We start from the raw sequence: 19,631 nt of genomic DNA, 5'->3' as shown, positions 1-19,631 counted from the left end.
ACACTATAGCCTCATTCATAGGACCTGTAGGTAATGCTTCCTCCTGCTGAAGACAAGCTCACTGTGTTCCTGAGTGCCTGTCACTGGTCGTTTCCTTTTTTTCCGGTGTTTCTGGCCGGGCGCTCCACAATCTGTCCAAGAAGCTCAACAGTTTCCAATCTGCCCGAAGAAGAAAGCAAGAAGTGGGCCTTTGTAAAGGCTTTTAACTACATATACATATTGTACAGATTTCACGGGTAAAGCTAATTTCATGACGCTTAAATCTGTTTTTCTTCATAAAAAATTTCTGAATAAACATTTGCTTTATAGTTTAAAGGCAGAGACAGAATTCAAATCCATAAACTATCTAACATATTATTTGTTAAAGGATGTCATTCCCATTTATTCTCATGAAACAGGACATGATTTAGTGCCTATCCTTCAATAATACACACAAGAGGAAGCCTGTCGCTGAGACGTAATGAGATCTTTACCAGATGTGCACAAGACATGAGCTTAGCCTTAAGACTTCCAGAGGATGGACTCAGAAACAGTGAGCAGAGTGACGTAACGACGAGCCACAGAGACATATTCATTACTGACTGACATTACACATTTTAGATGGCATCAGGAAGCGCTTCTGTTTCTGTGGTTATCTGTTATTTAGACATTCCCACTGAATGATCAGCAGTAAAATAAAGAGATACCAAGGCAGAAATAAGTAGGTGACCCCCCCACTGTGATCTACAGCAAATATCTGTAGAACTATAAGAACCTACACTGGCATTTAGCAGACTATCATCATACATTCACCATTTATATTGATGCCTATTTGTACACAGACATTTTAGACAACTGTTTTTCATGGCTTTGAAAAGGAAACGTGGATGACCTGCTGCTGGTCAGTAGTGATAAATACTTACCGACAGTGGTAAAAGGAGAGACGAACCACAAAAATCTGATCTGCAGCGACTCCAAATTTCCAGCACTTAAAGGATCTGCTGCGAACGTCTTTGTGCCCAAGACCAGGAGGACACGTTCAGAGGTCTGGTAGAGTCCATGCCTTGGATGTTTTGGAGACATGTGAAGAACCAACAGCACATTATCTCCAGCAGAACATGATTTTCCTTCTTATTTTTTGGCACTTTATCATTCAGTTTTATCTTGGGAAGACGTACACAGACAGACACTGGGGGCTTATTCAGTATCACAGAACTGGTTCTGTTCCATTTGTGAATTTTCACAATTCTGTTTACACCCCAAAAAAACAGAAGTTCCTGTTAGAATCCACAAAAATGCAGGAACTGAAGTTCAGCAGCTTCATCAGTAAGCATGTCTTCTTAAAAGGAAAAACAAACATTCTACAGACCGTTCATTTATATATATATCCTAAAAAGCAGAGAAAGAGAGATAAGATAATAAAATGCAGGCTGGTTTAAGATGCCTCCATGGTTCCATGACTCCTGAACAGATCCTGCTCCAGAACCAGAACCTTCCTGGTGGTAGTGCAGTAAAAGTGGACATCTGAGTGTGTGGTCGTCTCCTTAAACGCCTGATGGACTACTGACAAACCCTTTGCTTGGCTTTCACTTGGAGTAGTTGGATTCAGGACTGCCAGGGACTGACCAGGAACAAAATGTTAACTGTCCAATTGAAAATCATTATTTTATGTGATTAATCAGTTACCAAAATAGATGTAAAAATGTCCTATCAATGAAGTGATCACCTTATTATCACAGCTCAAACTGATGCAGTTTCATTTTATTCCTTCACAGCTGCATTTCCCCTGTTTCCTAATGCCACTGCTGTGCATAGGGCGCCCCCATGTGGTAAAAGTCTCTCAGAGCTTCAACGTGCTGTGCATCAAATGTTTGCAAAAGGTTACAAAATTGAGAGGCTTTGCACTTCTTTGCATAGTGGGCATCTTAAAACTTTTAATAAATCAAAATTAAATACAAATATGGAACAATTTTCCTGTAGTACAAAGAGTTACTAACACACAACTTACTATCCACACAATGTAGCAGAGAGAACAACAAGTAAGACTGCAGTTTTATGTCATTGCTACAGATGAAAGCTCTTCATCTTAATCTCAACATGGGCTTTAGAGATCCACAAACAGAGAGAGATATGTAAATAAATCAAACGCCAAACCGATCTGCTTCGGTTTGACAGTTCTGAAGTGTTATTTGAAATACACATCACATCGACATGTTTGTTCTGTTTTAATAACAGTGAGGCAGTGTGGCGTTTCCTACAGGTCAGTATCGCTGATACAGCATAACATCAACCGGCTCAAATGTTCCCCAGCTGGAGTCTGGTGAAGGTTTCTGTCCAATCTATGAAACAGTTCAAGCTATAAGCAGGGCAGAAAACATGGATGTGTGTCACATTTAGTTGAAGGAAATGAAATGTGAAGCCCTTTTGTAATGAATCATTGTGGAGTCCGGCCCACATCAGGAGAAAAGACCAACATCTGCTGCACGGCTGCTTCTATCAGCACACACTGTGGGAGCGGATATATTTGAGGCCGCGGTCACACATGCAAAATGTAGTTTATATAATGTGCAACAATTAGAACGTATTCTAAAGAAGAATAAGAAGAAATGTTTCTGTAATAAACAGAAAGCAAAAAGCTGCAACCTGCTGAGGTCAGACTGAAAACGCATCTTCAGCCAAACAAAGCAACACATGCTTCTAAACGCTCTCAACTTATCATGCTTTTCTTCAATAAATACAATCTATATATTATTTAGATATGTTTAACTTCCTCACACACACACACACACTCACAGGCTGTATATTATATTGATCATGAACTCATAAAAAATAAAATGCTGGTCTACAATATGAACCAGTGCTTGATATATTTATGTTTTCCTACCGAGACGTCTCATGCACAGAGACGTGTCAGTATCCGCTGAGAGGTTTAAAAACATGCTGCATGTGTCTGGATGAAGATGTTCTGGCCTCATCTTCAATAAAATAAACACTGTTGACATTCACTAGTTTTATGTATGCAAAACATTCTTAGTCACTTAAATTGTATCACATCTAGTAAAGGGGCTTCATAAAAGACAACAATATTAAAGATAATTTAAAAAACACTGCACAAATCAAGTTTCACATTTTGGTAAACTCACAGGAAAGCACATCAACAACTCAGTGGGCTCATGAAACAAAAAAGGTACAGGCACTTCTTTTTCTGTAAAAAGTAGGACAGTTCAAAGCTGTGAGGAAAGCCAAAAATAGGAGAATATTACAATAACCGTTTCCCTTTTAATACCTCCGCACTGCTTCCGTCCCAGCTCCAGCCTCCACATGTCTAAACGTGACCAGAGGCTGCACCCATATGGAAATATATCCACAGTCCTAATGGTTTCTACATTTAGAAACATTACAGCATCAAGGTTAAAGGATTGAAGTCGAACAATTAATGGCTGCTGTTTGTAACTCACAGATAATGGGCCCCTCAGGAATCAAACATGCAGCTCAAAGAAATGCAAAACAAGTCCAAGCGACATGTCCATGGCATATGCAGTCACCTCCTGTCCAGACGTTTCCTTCAGTCTGTGGTCATTTAGTGTCTGTGTGGTGATTCTGTCCCTCTATGGCTGCTTTGGATCACTTTCTAACAGCTTTGTGTGGCTCATTCTAGTTTATTTTTGCATCCTTTAGCGGTATTTTGTGGCACCTTATTTGTTTTGCATCTCTTTATAGTCACACTTTTAGGTCTCACTGTAGTCATTGTTTCTTTGTAGTTATTGTGCATCTACAATGCATTTCTTTGTACTTATTTACATCCCTTTGCAGTCCTTTTAGGTCTCATTATAGTCATTTTGTGTCACTTTATAGTCATTTTGTGTCTTTTGCAGTTGTTTTGCATGACTTTGCAGTTGTTTTAGATCTGCCTGTAGCCATTTTGTGTCACTTTGGGGTTGGTTTATGTTTCTTTGTCGCCATCTGAATGACTTTCAAACAGGAAATGTAAACAAAGGTATAAGTTAATATTGATTGTATTTATCAAACATCCCAGATTTACACTGACGATGTTAACACAAGGGGCAAAAAATAGCATTCAAATGTAGGTTACTTAAGAGTAATTAGTTCAGATTGATTCCATCAGATAAGAAAGTTAATAAAATGTTCTCCTCCTAGACCTGAAAGCAGGACCAAAAATTTGCTAGTGAGAGAATATTCAGCAATATTTGAGCTGGTTTTCTACGAGAAGGCGGATAAATATGGACCCAGATCGGTCCCTCTTTGTTAGCCACACAGGAAGAATCACCAAGTGTCATCAAACACCAACAGAGCCTGTTCTAAAGGAGCAATCTCGAAGCTTTACAAGGAATGAACTGAATAGCAGACATCATGCCCGAGGCGGTCCTTCACACTGTATAATAGCAGTATCTCACAGCATAACAATCCATCACCAATCCTCCACTAAACAAAGACTGAAAAAGGCCAAAAGTTTACTATCAAAAGATATTTGTAGATTTTTAAGGACTTGTATGCAAATATATGTTTTTTCTAATAAAATATGTCATATTTCCATTTGTGGGCAAATCAGCTCGACTCCCATCGCCATTAATGCTTCCTGGGCCAACATCCCAGAAACCCTTTCAAGCTACGGTGCATCTTCCACAGATCCAGCATGAAACCAACACTGCAACGAACGACAAAGAAATGGAACAGCACACACACACGCACACACACACACCTGACATACTGCACTCAGAATTCATGGAATTCAAGCAATGTCCACCACAAATGTTTACCAATAAGCACGGGACTCTTGAGTTGGAGGCATAGATGTTCAGAAACCGTAAACAAGTTTGAAATTCCAGCTGCACTAAAAACTGTGTGCAAAGCTGAGCAATATTCTGAAGGCTACATGGGCATCACACTGTTATTGGAACCCCATCTTTGCTAACATAAAAAAAAAACCCAAACATGTAAAGAAGACAATAAAAAGAAAACATTAGTTAATCAAATGCCAGGCAGTATACGCCAACAGGGAGCACAAGCGCCTAGACCTGCTTCATCTCTTGCTGTGTCTGTAGGCTAATCAGCTACGTAGCCACGGCGTCACGGTCGAAGGCTCATTATTTTCAGTTTTTCAGCTGAACAGAAAACAGGGAAATTTATTAACCGTTGAAATTTCAAACTCTAAAAATATAAAAATGCAATACATAAACCCAGGTCAAAATAAGCAAAAGCATTATTTGCTTAAGAAGCACTTTGTAATTGGACAGACTTTAATTTTGTTAAAGCTGCACTAGCAGTATTTGTGTGGATTAACGATGGGCCAAGAAACTACAGGTCGTCTGTGGAAAGAACCATCATCTGATTTGTAAGGTTCCTCTCAGCTCTATAAAGTGTTTTAGGATCTTATAGCTAATTTATCTGGTTTGCCAAGCCACAATTTTTCTTTTTTGGTTCAGCTACACCACTCTCATCATGTTGGCTAACACAGTAAAGCATCTAGCTAGCTACAGAAAAATCCTGTGAGTTGGAGGAAATGAAAGCAGAAGTAAATGACACTAATTCTATTCTTCATCTACTACAAAAGTCACATCAACTTTTCTGGGCCAGCAAAAATAAAAAAAACAGCTTCAATTATTTTCTAGGGACTCAAATTAAGGTCCTTCGCTAGCTATGCTACTGGCTAGTTAGTACCAGTCATTTTTGGTTATTACGAGGGCTGAACAGTAAAATAAGGAGCTGCAAGGCTGCAGTTTGTCAGAAAAATTGCAATTACACGTTTTTCCCATCATTCAACACTCGCCATAACTAGCAACAATATGTGAGCTGTACTACACGGAACCAACGTTTCTTTAAAAGGATCGGGTCGTATTTCTACTTAAAACTGAACATGATGAGCCTCATCTATGGTACAAGAAGCCAGAGCATAATCACTGGAGGTTAGAGTCAGTGTGGTAGCGGTCTAGTGATTTTACAAGCCTGAATGCGTCTGTTAGTTCAAATACATATTAAGGGCCTTCTGGAGGATGGGAAAATAACACATCATTGGCCAGTACTGGTATGTATGCTATGTACATGCCTCCAGCCACTTTGGTAGGTAATCACTGCTTCATTGAATAAAAACTTGTAAAATAGTAACAACGGTTTTGGAGGCTTTGAAAACCACCAGCGCCTGATGCTAGTAGGCCAAAAACAACTTGCTCTGGTCTTACATACTGCCTCCAACAACTCATAACAAAACCAAAAGAACTACACAGACCCAGAAGAGAAATGGCGGTAAATGGTGATAGAAAAGCCTGTTAATTCAAACAGGTTAGTAGCAACAAAAGGCAGGGTTGGATTTATGCCTTCAGCCTTTGCCTAAAGCCCTGTGAGGTCTACTATGGCCTTAATGAAGATGGTGTCGTCTCGTATGTAGGAGTTTTTAGAGTCCAGCTTGGAGAGCGGACAGAAGAGCGGACAGCCGCTGGCGATGTTCATGTCACTGACAGGCCTCTGGAAGGACGAGGAGGAGATGTCGGGCCGGAAGGCATCAATTATGTGCTCCCTGTTGTTCTGGTCGAGCAGCATGAGGGTGACCTGGGTACACAGGTAACGAATGTAGCCTCATATTAGAACGAAACACTGGAGCTGATACACTCAGACAGTTCCAGCTTTAGAATGATAAAACTTCTAGGGGTAATTAAAATATGATTAACAGCATTTATCACAGAAAAGGTCAATCATATAGATTTACACACACACACACACACACACGTTTGTACTTCTATCTTAGTGAGGACATCCATAGGCGTAATGCATTTCCTAGAGCCTTACCCTAACCTTAACCATCACAACTGATTGCCTAAACTTAATCCTTACCCTAACCCTAACCAAACCTCAATTCATACCTGTTCTCTAAAAACAAGTCTTCACCCTCAAACATGGCTGTTTCAAAGTGAGGACCGGCCAAAATGTCCTCACTTTGTAAAAATGTCCTCACTTTGATAGCTAAATGCAGAAAATGGTTCTCACAATGTAGCAAGTACAAGAACACACACACACACACACACACACACACACACACACACACACACACACACACACACACACACACACACACACACACACACACACACACACACACACACACACACACACACACACACACACACACACACACACACACACACACCTCTACACCTTTAGGGCACATAAACTAACTTTCAAAAGTTTGGTGTCACTTAGAAATGTCCTTAGTTTTCAAAGAAAAACATATTTTTTAAAATGAAGATAGCATTAAATGAGTGATAAATCCAGTGTAGACATAGTTAATGTGGTAAATGACTGTTCTAGCTGTAAACAGCTGATTTTTAATGGAATATCTCCATAGGGGTACAGAGGAACATTTCCAGCAACCATCAGTCCTGTGTTCTAATGCTACATTGTGTTAGCTAATGGTGCTGAAAGGATCATTGATGGTTAGAAAACCCTTGTGCAGTTATGCTAGCACATGGATAAAAGAGGGAGTTTTCATGGAAAACATGGAATGGTCAGGGTGACTCAAATTTTTGAACAGTACCAGTCAAATGTTTTGAGACACCTTCTCATTTAATGGTTTTTCTTTATCTTCATGACTATTTCCATTGTAGATTCTGACTGAAGGCATCAATACTATGAATGAACACATCTGGAATTATGTAGGAAACAAAAAGTATGAAATAAGTCAAAACATGTTTTATATTTTATTTAGATTCTTTGCTTTGATTCCTGCTTTGAACACTCTTGGCATTGTCTGGATGAGCTTCATGAGGTAGAACCTGAAATGGTTCTCCAACAGTCTTGAAGGAGTTCCAGAGATGCTGAGAACTTGTTGGTCCTTCTGCCTTCACTCTGTGGTCCATCTAGTACCAAACCATCTGGACTGGGTTTAGGTCAGGTCACTGTGGAGGCCAGGTCATCTCCATCATCTCCTTCTGGGTCAGATAGTCCTTCCACAGCCTGGAGGTGTGTTTGGGGTCATTGTCCTGTTGGAGAATAAATGATGGTCCAACTAAACCAAACCTGATGGGATGTCATGTTGCTGCAGGATGCTGTGGTAGCCATGCTGGTTCAGGGTTCCTTCAGTTTGGAAAAAATCCCCAATAGAGACCATCATACCTCCTCCTCCATGCTTCATGGTGGAACCATGCATGTAGAGACCATCATACCTCCTCCTCCATGCTTCATGGTGGAACCATGCATGTAGAGACCATCACACCTCCTCCTCCTCCATGCTTCACGGTGGAACCATGCATGTAGAGACCATCACACCACCTCCTCCATGCTTCATGGTGGAACCATGCATGTAGAGACTATCACACCTCCTCCTCCATGCTTCACAGTGGAACCATGCATGTAGAGACCATCACACCTCCTCCTCCATGCTTCATGGTGGAACCATGCATGTAGAGACCATCCCTTCACCTTCTCTGGTCTCACAAAGACATGGCAGGTGGAACCAAAGAGCTCAATTTGGACTCATCTGACCAAAGCCCAGATCTCCACTGGTCTAATGTCCATTCCTGTTGTTTCTGGGCCCAAACTGATCTCTTCTGCTTGTTGCTTTTCCTTGGTAGTGGTTTCTTGGCAGCTATTGGACCATAAAGGCCTGATTGGTCAGTCTGCTCTGAACAGTTGATGTAGAGATGTGTCTGCTGCTAGAACTCTGGGTTTCATTTATCTGGGCTCTAATCTGAGCTGCTGTTAACTTTCCATTTCTGAGGCTGGAGACTCATAAGAACTTCTCCTCAGCAGCAGAGGAGACTCTTGGTCTTCTTTTCCTGGGGCGGTCCTCATGTCAGACAGTTTGGTCGTAGCTCTTGATGGTTTTTGTGACTGAACTTGAGGATACATTCAAAGTTTTTGCAGTTTTACAGACTGACTGACCTTCAGTTCCTAAAGTAATGATGGACTGTTTTTTCTTTTAGCTGATTGGTTCTTGACACAATATGGATTCTACCAGTTGTCAAATAGAGCTGTCAACTGTGGACCAACCTGACTTCTGAACAACACAACTGATGGACCAACCGAATTAAGAAGGCAAGAAATTCCACAAATGAACCTTGACAAGGAACACCTGTGAAGTGAAACCATTTCAGGTTCTACCTCATGAAGCTCATTCAGAGAATGCCAAGAGAGTTCAAAGCAGTGATCAAAGCAAAGAATGTAAAATATAAAACATGCTTTGGCTTATTTCACACCGTTTTGTTTCCTACATAATTCCAGATGTGTTCATTCATCATTTTGATGCCTTCAGCGAGAATCTACAATGTAAATAGTCATAACAAAGAAAAAGCATTGAATGAGAAGCCGCGTCCAAACTTTTGACTGGCAGTGCATACATACAGATAAAAGGGATGCAAAAACTCTTCAAAAAAAATCAAACAATGGTGCTTTTAGATTTAAAGATTAGCAAGTGATCTGACAACTAAAACAATCTGTACATCCACAAAAGTTGTGCAAGTTTGATATTTATTTTCTGTTTTTGTGAGTTAAAGGTGAAGAACGATGAGAAAATATTGATGCGATTTAGTTTGAATTAGGACAAAGTGTAGCTTAACCTAAGAAGGTTAGCAGGGCAAAACAGTTAGCCTGATTCTGCCCAGAGTTAAAACTACATCTAATGACTTTAAAGCTTTGGAAGTACCAGCTGGGCCATTTGTTTTTACATGTTTGGTTGGAGCACATTTAATGGAATGAAGTCAGACCTCAACCACATTTCTGACAACACTCTGTCCCATGATACCACTTTGCTAGCTGTTATGACTCAGGAGCCAAGTGCCTGTTTTATGAGGAGTGGTAGAGCTAGTCCCCAAAAATCCCATTAATTGGGATAAATTATTTTAAATAAACGAAATAAAACAGAAGCAATGGATAGATACCATCGGAACCTGATGAATGTGGCATCATTGTGTACGGTACTGTCTTTAGAGTAAGCAGATGACATTGGTAACTGTCTCATTTCTCTCAGAAAGAAAGCAAACAAACATTTACTACCAAATGTTGAACTATGGCTTGCACCAACTTTCTGTAAAGGGAACACCGCATGAAACATAACTGAATATTTCAATTTGGTAATATTGTCCTTCATTGGTTTTATCTATATTTATTTTGTTCAAAATAATGACTAATGTATAGCAGGATTATTTATATTGCACTGTAGGGACTGTTACCTTCTGATTAAAAGGCCACTTGAGGAGTGCATCGCTGTGTCCTCTCATCACCACAAAGAACAGAGACAAGTGGCTGCTGCGGCCCGTTCCGTCACCGTTCAGGTAGATCCGCAGGCACATCTTGTAGCCGTATTTACTGGTATAGAAGGCTGGAAAACACAAAACAGCAAGTCATGAGTCAAGTCCTCTTACTCTCAAGAAAGGAGTGGAAATCCTCCGTCAGGCAGTCGTAGTGTGAAGTGATTACCAGGAGAGAACATAGCAGGGGCGCGGCCAGCCACGGCGTCCTGCCGCTTCTTGGTAAAATCAGAGATCTTCCAGACAAAGATGCCATCATATGTGGCAGCAGACATCTCCCTCATCTTACCCTCCATCTCCACGATGGACAGGTCCCTCAGACTCACCGTCCTCTCCAGCTGACGAACCTGCAGCATGAAAACACACGGACAAGACGACTGTTCTATGAAATTATAGTGCAACAACATAGGAGATATGTGGATTAAAAGATGCTTTGGCAGACACTGTTCAAGGTGACATGCACAAATCCATGCTGCAGTCATGAGAGAACTGGAGGTTAGATATTGTGGTCTGACACTGAATTGTCTAGACAGAAGCAACAATGGTGACAAACAACTCATGAAGGCATGAAAGGTACTTAAAACTACAAACAAGCAAAGTGACAGGAATAGCACCAGAGAGATTTGTGATGAACAGTCCTGGCTGAAGAAGTGCTAACTTTCAATCACACGTGACCGGTACCACGTTTAGGCTGGATGCGTTTCAAGGAGAGATCAAGGAGGTTTTCACATTGAACCTGAAGGACACTGAGGCATCATCAAAGCTTTTACTATGCACTGGGAAAAAGTTTTACATGACATTCATAAGGTGTAAGGTAGTGCTACTAAGTGCTTAGGGAGGAAAGAGTCACATTAGAGATGTTCAGAGGCCACGTGTCGTTTTGTCACCTTGTTGTTCAGGATTTCGATCTTGTCCTGGTCTAGTCGGTGCTGGCGGTTGTAGGCCTCCATGGTGGTGCAGGAGCGCTCCATCTCTCGGTTCAGGACACAAACGATGTTTTCAAACGTGTTCACTTTGAGCTCCAGCTCCTGGCAGCGCCGGCTAAGCTCAGCCACCTTCGTTTTTTCACTCTGGAGCTGCAACTCCAGGGCGGCGCCCACAGCACTGGGCAGCGGGGTAAAGGAGGTCGTCAGGGTCGGGGCGCATGCACCCTGCACGGGAGCTGCACCACCCCCACCCAGCTGGCTCATCTTCAGCTCTAGGTCTCTAAGGGACTGGTGGAGCTCCTGCAGCTTCTGGCTGGCCACCTCCAGGCTCTGGGGCTGCAGGCTCTCCAGACTCACCTTGATGCCCATGATGAAATGCAGAAGCAAGTTGAGGTGTTCATATGAACACTGCCGCTCATGGTCATGGATCTTCTCTTTCTCCACCTTGGAGTCAAAGAAAGACATAAGCAGAAACATATCAGGAAACCAAACCAAAGTCCTCACCCTTGAAGATGCATGATGATGCATTTGAAGCACTGCAACAGACAGAACAGTACAGTGCACAGCAAAGCAATTAATGGAGATAAGAATGATAAATACACTATGCAAAGTATTCATTCCTGTAGTTTTTCATGTTTTATTGTTCAGACACATTGAGACTGAACAGGTGGAAAACTAATGTGTAGTCAAAGTCTGTCAGAAAAAACCTGAGTATCCATATCAAACATAAATATTCATACTCTTCATGACATTGTTAGAAGTTACACATTAAATTCATAGCAGCATGGAACGATGTGTGCATTTATTCTCAGGTCAAACACCTGTCTGTCAGCGGGCTGAACCATCTGTTCCGGCCAAAAATTGCACTATTAATAGTGAGGAGTCAGAACAGTAAATGTTATTCATCTTTAACAAATGTGCACGTCAATATCTGGGATATAATAAGTGAACTGCTGGTTCTTTTAGCTAACATGTTGGATGTGACAAGAATGGAAGGTTTAAAGACCTAACTGACTGACCGGATCAAATCATAAACTACTGGGTTGGAGAACCTCTGAAATGACAAGGAGAGTAACTACTGATGGTGGCCCACTGAAGGCGACTGTCGCTGCCTCTCGCAAAGCTAAAAGGTTTAGTTCCCTGATACTGAACGACCGAACAACCTGGCAGGAAAAGCAAAGCAACCCCAGTGGGACACGTGATGAAAAAAGACTGGGCCAAATGATCCTGGAGGGTAAGAAAACGCCACGTAGATTCAGACACCAGGATTAAACTGGTTTTAGAACAGCAGCAAAGTCCGAGTACAGATGTTAATTCAACCCAGACTCTGTTGCCCGATATAAAAACTGCTGCTGCCACAATGTCTCCACAAGGTTTGACAGAGCATGCAGCTTTGTTCTTGACCTTGAAACTAACATGGGTTTTGACCAAAACAAAAACTTGTAACTTCCTTTCCAGAGCTCTTAGCCACACCTCCCAGCTTTTATCCGCAAATTATGTTCCCTTAATTAATTTGTTTTGACTTTAAAAAAAAAAAGGTTTTGATCTTCTTAGGTGTTGTTAAGAGAAATAGGAAAAAACTCTGCAGTAAGAAGCTGTAGATGTTTAAAATTAGTACAAAACCATCTCTATCAAAAGAACCCCACCCTCTTCACACATCACGGTTTGTTTACTGCTGCTGAATAAAGTCTGACCATGTCCTTGTCATGTGATGCTAACTGAGTCAGTTCGGGCTAAAACATCTGAATGTGTGGAGTTTAAAAACAAGTCATGTGTTCAGATCTCAGTAACTTTGTTTATCCAAAGAGACTCTTCTAAGTCAGGTTGCACTGTGGGTAACGTAGGCGCCAGGTTTGACAAAGAAGAAGAAGAATATGTAGAATGAATGAGGACCTTTACTAAACAGTCCATCGACGGTGAACAACAGCTGCTTAGGTTGCTAAATATTGATGTCAAGGAGCAAATCTTGCCGTTTAAATTCATTCACATTCATTTACATGTGCAATAAAGTCTCCACTGCCTGATTTGAGCTGTTTTCACATTCAAACACACCTACTTGATGCACATGAAAAGTCAGGTGAATACTTCATATAGGCACGGTGGACATACACAAACACAGGCTTCATATGCAACAACACTGGATTCATTGACAGGCATGTAGCAGCCAACTCTGTGATAACTGCTGAATGATCTGTTACCTCAGCAATGTTCCTCTAAAGCAGGAGTCAAACCGATTCTAGTTCAGGTTCCACATTCAGCCCAGTCTGATCTCCAGTGGACCAAACAGTAAAACCACAGCATGATAGCCTAAAAATAACCACAACTCCTAATGGTTCCTGTGTTTTAGTGTAAAAATGTACGTTCTGAACATGTTCACATTTAATGAACCGTCTTTTTATAAAACATCATGAGCAAACTCAAATTTCTGAAGAAAATAAGCTTAATTTCAACATTCAGCATCAGTTTATCATTTCCACATTACAACTTCCAGATCAGAGTGTCTACAAAGAAACACAACATTTAGTCACCTGGAACTGAACCAGAGAGGATTTTACTTTATCAGTCCGTCCAGGATTTGGTGGGCGTTTTTCGTGATTGTTGAGGCCGAAAAGGCCTGAATTCGCGGCAGTTTTTCTAAAAATTGCAATAAAAGTTGCGATGTTTTAAACTTATTTGTTGTGATGAAATTGCGGGAGACAGTGACAACTGCTAAAAAGCTACATTTTTTTCCAGCTTGTAGAACATGTTTCAACACTGTAATTGACGATATTTATTCCGAAATTAATTATTTAACGTTCCAACCCGTTTCCACAAAAGCTGGCACTCCATGGTGGGACATTAGCAGCAGCCAGATACTGGTTTAACAGGACGTGGTTGGTAGATTTGCGGCACAAAATGATAATTTACTATTGAATGAATCATATTCGGACATATCTGTCAGTGGCTTAAAAAGTTAATTTCACTTCCTGGCACACACGTGTTCACACACACGCTCACGGCTTGTCATGTCAACTAACAAGAACAGCACTGAGAGAGCGCAGTCCTCCTTCTGCATGTGTACATACCGAATCGCGTGGCCTTAATATGTAGCCGGTGACTGGAATTGATGGGACTCAGAAACACCCCCACAATTTAATCAGTTGTTCTTGTGTCATTTCCAATACGTCCACAGTGGTAGATTTGTTGTAGGATCACAATCCTGTGATTGTCAGCAGGCCGCTGAGGTAGTGTTCACCTGTTGCCATGGTTACCGTGCCGCTATGAGACGCTGTGCCGCTACCTCAATGGGAAATCCTTAACAAATCCGTGGATCCAAACTTTAAGCCGTATCACTGCTGAAGTCTAATCGTTTGGTCCTTGTGTCATTTCTGACCGACCCTGAAAACTTCATTTAAATCCTTGAGTCTGTTTCTGAGTGATGTTGGTAACAGCGGGAGGATTCACACACGCTGATCGTCACATAACTCCGCCATGTCCTTTGGTGGAATAAATAATCTAATTTACCTTCATTCTTTCAGTGCTCTAACGGACCTGGATGCAACAGTTTCCATCATGGTGATTTATGTGGTCTGTTGTCTGATCATTTCAGCCGTTCTAATATGTTTCGTGTTTTTTTAAGTGTATCAATCGATGATTTTTTTTCTTTTTTTGTATTCCACCACAATATTGCACGGTTGTAAAACAGTTTAGCTCCGCTTTGGTGAATTAATTGCTTATCACAGTCTTCAGCAGTATTTTTTGTTGGTAAATGAGAGACATTAGTATCGCACATGTCTGCATCTTCAAACCATAAACAGGAAGTGAATTCGGTGATGTACGTGCATTAGGTTTGCGCTGGGAGCTGCTATGATTGGTGGAACTCACGGGAGGCGGGCCAAAATTGCGGGAAAGTTGCAGTGATTGGACAAAATTACAAGGCCGTGCAAAATTCGCGGAGATTAGTTGATTTCGCTTGAATCCGCGCGATCGCAACATCGCAAATTCCTGGAGGGACTGCTTTATGATCAAAATTTTAAAAAAAATAAAAAATATGACAAAAAAAGACAAAAAAAACAAGACAAAATATTACAAAAAAATGAGACACAAATGAGAAAAAATGACAAAAAATTAGACGAATGACACAAAAACAAAAGAACATGAGACAAAAGAGTGACAAAGCAACACAAAAATGGACAAATGACAAAAGCAAGAAAAAAACCCCCACAAAATGACAAAAACAACAAAAAGCAACGAAGAAAGTGGAACACACAATGATAACAATAGGACAAAAAACACAAGCAAGACAAACAGGAAACACAAAACAACAAAAACAAGGAACAAAATGACAAACGCACGAGACAAATGACAAAAACGAGACAAAATATTAGAAAAATGAGACACAAAACAACAAAAGAACAATGAATAATCTGTTTTTTTCCATAATGATCTAAACACCTTGTTGTGGTCTAGAAATTATTTTGAATTTGAAGAGTTTCTTTGCTAAAGCTGATAACTCCGTTTTGATAAATTTTCAGAAAACTTTTTTTATTGTTTACTTGAGATAATATCAATCAAACTGAAGTTGAGTGGATTTGACTCAGTAGAAAAATACATGACAAAATAGAGAAAAAATAAATTATTAGTGTTATTATCTCAAGTAAACAATAAAAATAAAAGTCTTCTGAAATTTTATAAAATGGAGTTATCTGTTTTTTCAAATAAACTATTCATTTATAGTTTTACTAATTTACAATAATGTCTTCTCTTTAATTTTTACTCTTTACAAAGTCGTCCTGTGGGCCGGTTTTGGCCCGTGGGCCGCGTGTTTGACACCCCTGTTCTAAAGGGTCAAAAACTAACTCCTTCAGCAAAAACATGTCACTTTATTTAGTAATAATCTAGTAGAGACAATCACGCTGTGCACTTTGCCTCTTCATGTTTTACTTTAAAGATCAGCCTGGAAAATGCTTGACTTTATCTCTTTCCATTTTGTTTAAATTTGCCAAGTTATTAAATGATTCAGCAGTTATGAAATTAGCCACAGACAGCAAATAATGACAAAAATGTCTACTTACAGACGTATCGCAGCCAACAACATGAAATCTGCATGGTGCTTTAAATTTACTGCAGAACTTAATATGGTCCACATACTGCAAAACAAAAAAATGAAAGAAGCTAATGACCTACAGAACACATTGTAGAATTTGAACGCTAGCTAAATGGTAAATGAGCTCAGTTTAACAAAACTATGAAAAAAATCATTCAAACATGTGGGATACCTTTTCTCTGGGGATCTTTTTCTTTGCACAGCCTTCACAGATCATCGGGTACTTTGGACAGATTTCATCATGAGCCTAAAAGAAGGAGCAGAGTTAGCTCACAATAAAAGGAAACACATCTGCACGCTTCACTTTAAGGTACCAGTGGCAGCTTTTAAAAACATGTTTTACTATGTTGAGATGAATCTGTTATTTATGACAGAAATCCAGGAATTTATCCACATCTCAGTCAGGGAATGGAACCTGCTCAGGTGGCCTACAACGGGTTTGTAAAAGTCTGAGTTGGACGCCAAATTCAAAGAAAAAAAAATCCCCTTGAAATTTTCAAGTTTAAGGCTTTTGGTTGTCTGTTTATTGTACAGATGTGTGTCAGTTTAGGAACTGCATTTGCCATAATTTGGATGCTGTAAACAAGATGGTATAGATAGATATAAGATGGTATAATAGATCAGAGAAATGTGCTGCAGACTACAGCCTGAGCACGAGCACAGCGGTGTCAAACATGCAGCCTCTGGTGGACCAAAACTGGTCCTCCAGAGGGTCCAATCCGGCCCACAGGGCCACTCTGTGAAAATTACAAAGAAGACATTAACAGCAGACTGGAAAATTGTAAAACTAGGAATTTAGAATAATTTCTAGACCACGACAAGTTGTTTTGATCATGAAGTAAAATACTAGATTGTTCATTGTTCTTTAGTCATTTTCTGTCTCATTTTTGTCATATTTTGTCTTGATTTTGTTGTTTTTCGTCTCACTCCTGTCATTTGTCTCATGTTTTTGTTGTTTTGCATTTCTCGCTTGTGTTTTTAGCCTACTTTTTTGTGGTTTTGTTTCCCGCTTTGTTATTTTGCCATTTTGTCTCGTTTTTGTAATATTTTGTTTTTTGTCATGTTTTGTCCTATTTTTGACATTTGTGTCGTGTTTTTTGTGGTTTTGTTTCTCATTTTTGTCGTTCTGCATTTGTTTTGTCTCGCTTGTTTGTTTTTGTCTAATTTTTGTCATTTTATGTTTTGCTTTATTCGTTGTTTCTGCCATTTTGTGGTTTTTTTTGTCTCCTTTGTGTTCTTTGTTTATTTTTTGTAATTTTGTGTCTCATTTTTGTGATATTTCGTCCTGTTTTTGTTGTTTTTTGTCTGACTTTTGTCATTTCAATCATAAAGTAAAATTCTCTCTGGTTCAGTTCCAGATGACTGAATGTTGATGAAACTTAACTCATGTTTGTAAAGAAATTTCAGGTTGTTCACGATATTTTATAAAAAAGATAATTCATTAACTGTGAACATTTTCAGAACGGACATTTTGAAGTTGTGGTTATTTCTAGGTTATTATGCTGTGATTTTACTGGTCTGGAAGACTTGAGATGAAACTGAGCTGAATGTGGAACCTGAACTAAGATGACTTTGGATCCGCATGGAAAATGAAAAGTAATTTAAAAAAAACTTGAAAACTGGCAAAACAGTTTGGAATCCTCCCCATATAGTGCAGCACTGGCAAAGATATCTTTGGATGGTCTTCACATCCAGCTCTACACTCATCACAAAAGGCTCTGTGGTGCTGATTTAAAAGATCAAGCAAATGTGTTGTGTTGTCTTGTGTGGTACCAACAGCTGCAGCCAAACAAAGACATCGCTAATGGGAGTTGCAGCTACGACAATTATCACAATTATTTAGACCAATACTGAGATTACAGTTAGTCTATATCTATTATTTTTCAGTTTGAGAGACAAAACGTTTTTATTGCTCCAGAGCTGCTTTTACTTCCACAAACCTGCTTCAAAATAAGACATAACATTTTCTATTTTTCACTGGAATTCAGAGCATGTCTGAGAGGCAAAATATGACAAAACTGCACGCAAATCATCCTCTCTTGCTGAACATCTGCTTATTGACAGACATTATAACTTAGTGATGCTCCTGAAAAACCACTGGCAGACATGAGCTGGGCAGTGCTGAAGCTGAAACAACACATGATGCAGTCCTAGAACAGAGGACTGTCACTGGAGTACGAGAATACTGAAAAAGCTTAAAACCTGGTGGTTTTCAGGCAGTTTCTGCAGTTGTAGCCTGCATCTCTTTTCTGTGATTTCTGAGTGGACTTCAGAAATCCTCGTGAGGTCTGAGGAAATTTAAAAACGTTTGCATTATGTCTCTAAGATCAAATTTGACTGAGCTAAATGTACATGAAGATAAAAGGTGTTTGTGAGTGGCTAAGTGATGACAATAACAATAAATCATTCAGCACACCACATACAGGAGGCAGAGATACTGTACTCAGGTGATTTAAAGACGGCTGACAGCATTACTGAGGATGGTCAGGAGAGACAAAATCTAACAGAGGCACCTTGAGTTTAGAATATTCTATCACAAGGATTTGACCCCATGCATTGATCCTACAGAACATGTAGACCAAATCAGTGTCATGTTACAATAAAACAAGCATATCTGAGTGAAGCAACAACATCCCAGCACATCACTGGAGCGGTGTCGGACTGTGACGGGAGGGAACCTGACCTTGATGTTCTTCAACAGGAAGGGCTCTTTGCAGTATTTGCAGTTAAGCGTCCTCTCTGGACACTCCCTCTCGTTGTGGCGCTCCTGTTCGTTTGCTCTCATCAGTTCTTTACAGGAGGGACACAGGATGATCATGAAGTCACAGTTTCCCTCGTGACTGGCCTGAAAACGATCGACAGAAAAGACTTCTGGTACAAAGTTACATCATTACACATCGATTTACCATCGACCTGAAGATGCCACGAACTGTAGACTGTCACCAGTGGTGTCTGTCTGTCTGTCTGTCTAAGTGATTAGATCTTGGCAGTGATATAGTAGATAGTCTGGATCCATGGAGTTCTTAAGGATTTCATCCATCAGAAATGATACGGCTGATCGGTCTTGGCATAGTACTGCGCTCTCAGAGTGTTTTTCTAGTTAAAACTGATCCTTCATAAAAACCATTCTATCCCCTTGGAAGACTTCCTTTGTTAGCACTGAATCATGGCCAATATAATTTGACTTTTTGGAAACAATTTTACAAAAAGAGTGGAAACTGATTTCAACAAAGTAATGTCAAATATTAAAAACCTAAAAAGTAATGACTGCATTCACCCCCTGACAGTAGGTATTTAGGAGATGCTCCTTTGGCCACAGCTCCAGCCCGGTGGTTAGGTCTCAATCAGCACATCTAGACACTGACATTTTACCCCATTCTTCTT

The 19,631-nt window shown here is 40.1% G+C and overlaps 1 protein-coding gene and 1 long non-coding RNA gene across 3 annotated transcripts in view; one reads left to right on the top strand and one right to left on the bottom strand.

The window, feature by feature from the left end:
* The window catches only part of LOC127534928 (uncharacterized), a 205,760-nt gene that overhangs the window by 83,096 nt on the left and 103,033 nt on the right, over nucleotides 1-19,631 (top strand). The gene's annotated exons all lie outside the window — the stretch shown is intronic.
* The window catches only part of traf2a (Tnf receptor-associated factor 2a), a 34,254-nt gene continuing 16,516 nt past the window's right edge, over nucleotides 1,894-19,631 (bottom strand). The window contains exons 4-10 of one of the 2 annotated variants that reach the window (XM_022203593.2): nucleotides 18,931-19,092; nucleotides 16,420-16,494; nucleotides 16,216-16,290; nucleotides 11,123-11,605; nucleotides 10,405-10,582; nucleotides 10,158-10,306; nucleotides 1,894-6,543 (exon numbers count right to left, since the gene is read on the bottom strand). In XM_022203593.2, the coding sequence (XP_022059285.1) occupies nucleotides 6,325-6,543; nucleotides 10,158-10,306; nucleotides 10,405-10,582; nucleotides 11,123-11,605; nucleotides 16,216-16,290; nucleotides 16,420-16,494; nucleotides 18,931-19,092 (1,341 nt within the window). In that variant the 3' untranslated portion in view covers nucleotides 1,894-6,324. The remainder of the gene's footprint in view (nucleotides 6,544-10,157; nucleotides 10,307-10,404; nucleotides 10,583-11,122; nucleotides 11,606-16,215; nucleotides 16,291-16,419; nucleotides 16,495-18,930; nucleotides 19,093-19,631) is intronic. The other variant, XM_022203594.2, reaches the window with a different exon arrangement.

The sequence above is a fragment of the Acanthochromis polyacanthus genome, chromosome 7 (assembly GCF_021347895.1).
Source record: "Acanthochromis polyacanthus isolate Apoly-LR-REF ecotype Palm Island chromosome 7, KAUST_Apoly_ChrSc, whole genome shotgun sequence".
Lineage (NCBI taxonomy): Eukaryota > Metazoa > Chordata > Actinopteri > Pomacentridae > Acanthochromis > Acanthochromis polyacanthus.
This window is presented reverse-complemented; position numbering and strand designations above follow the sequence as displayed.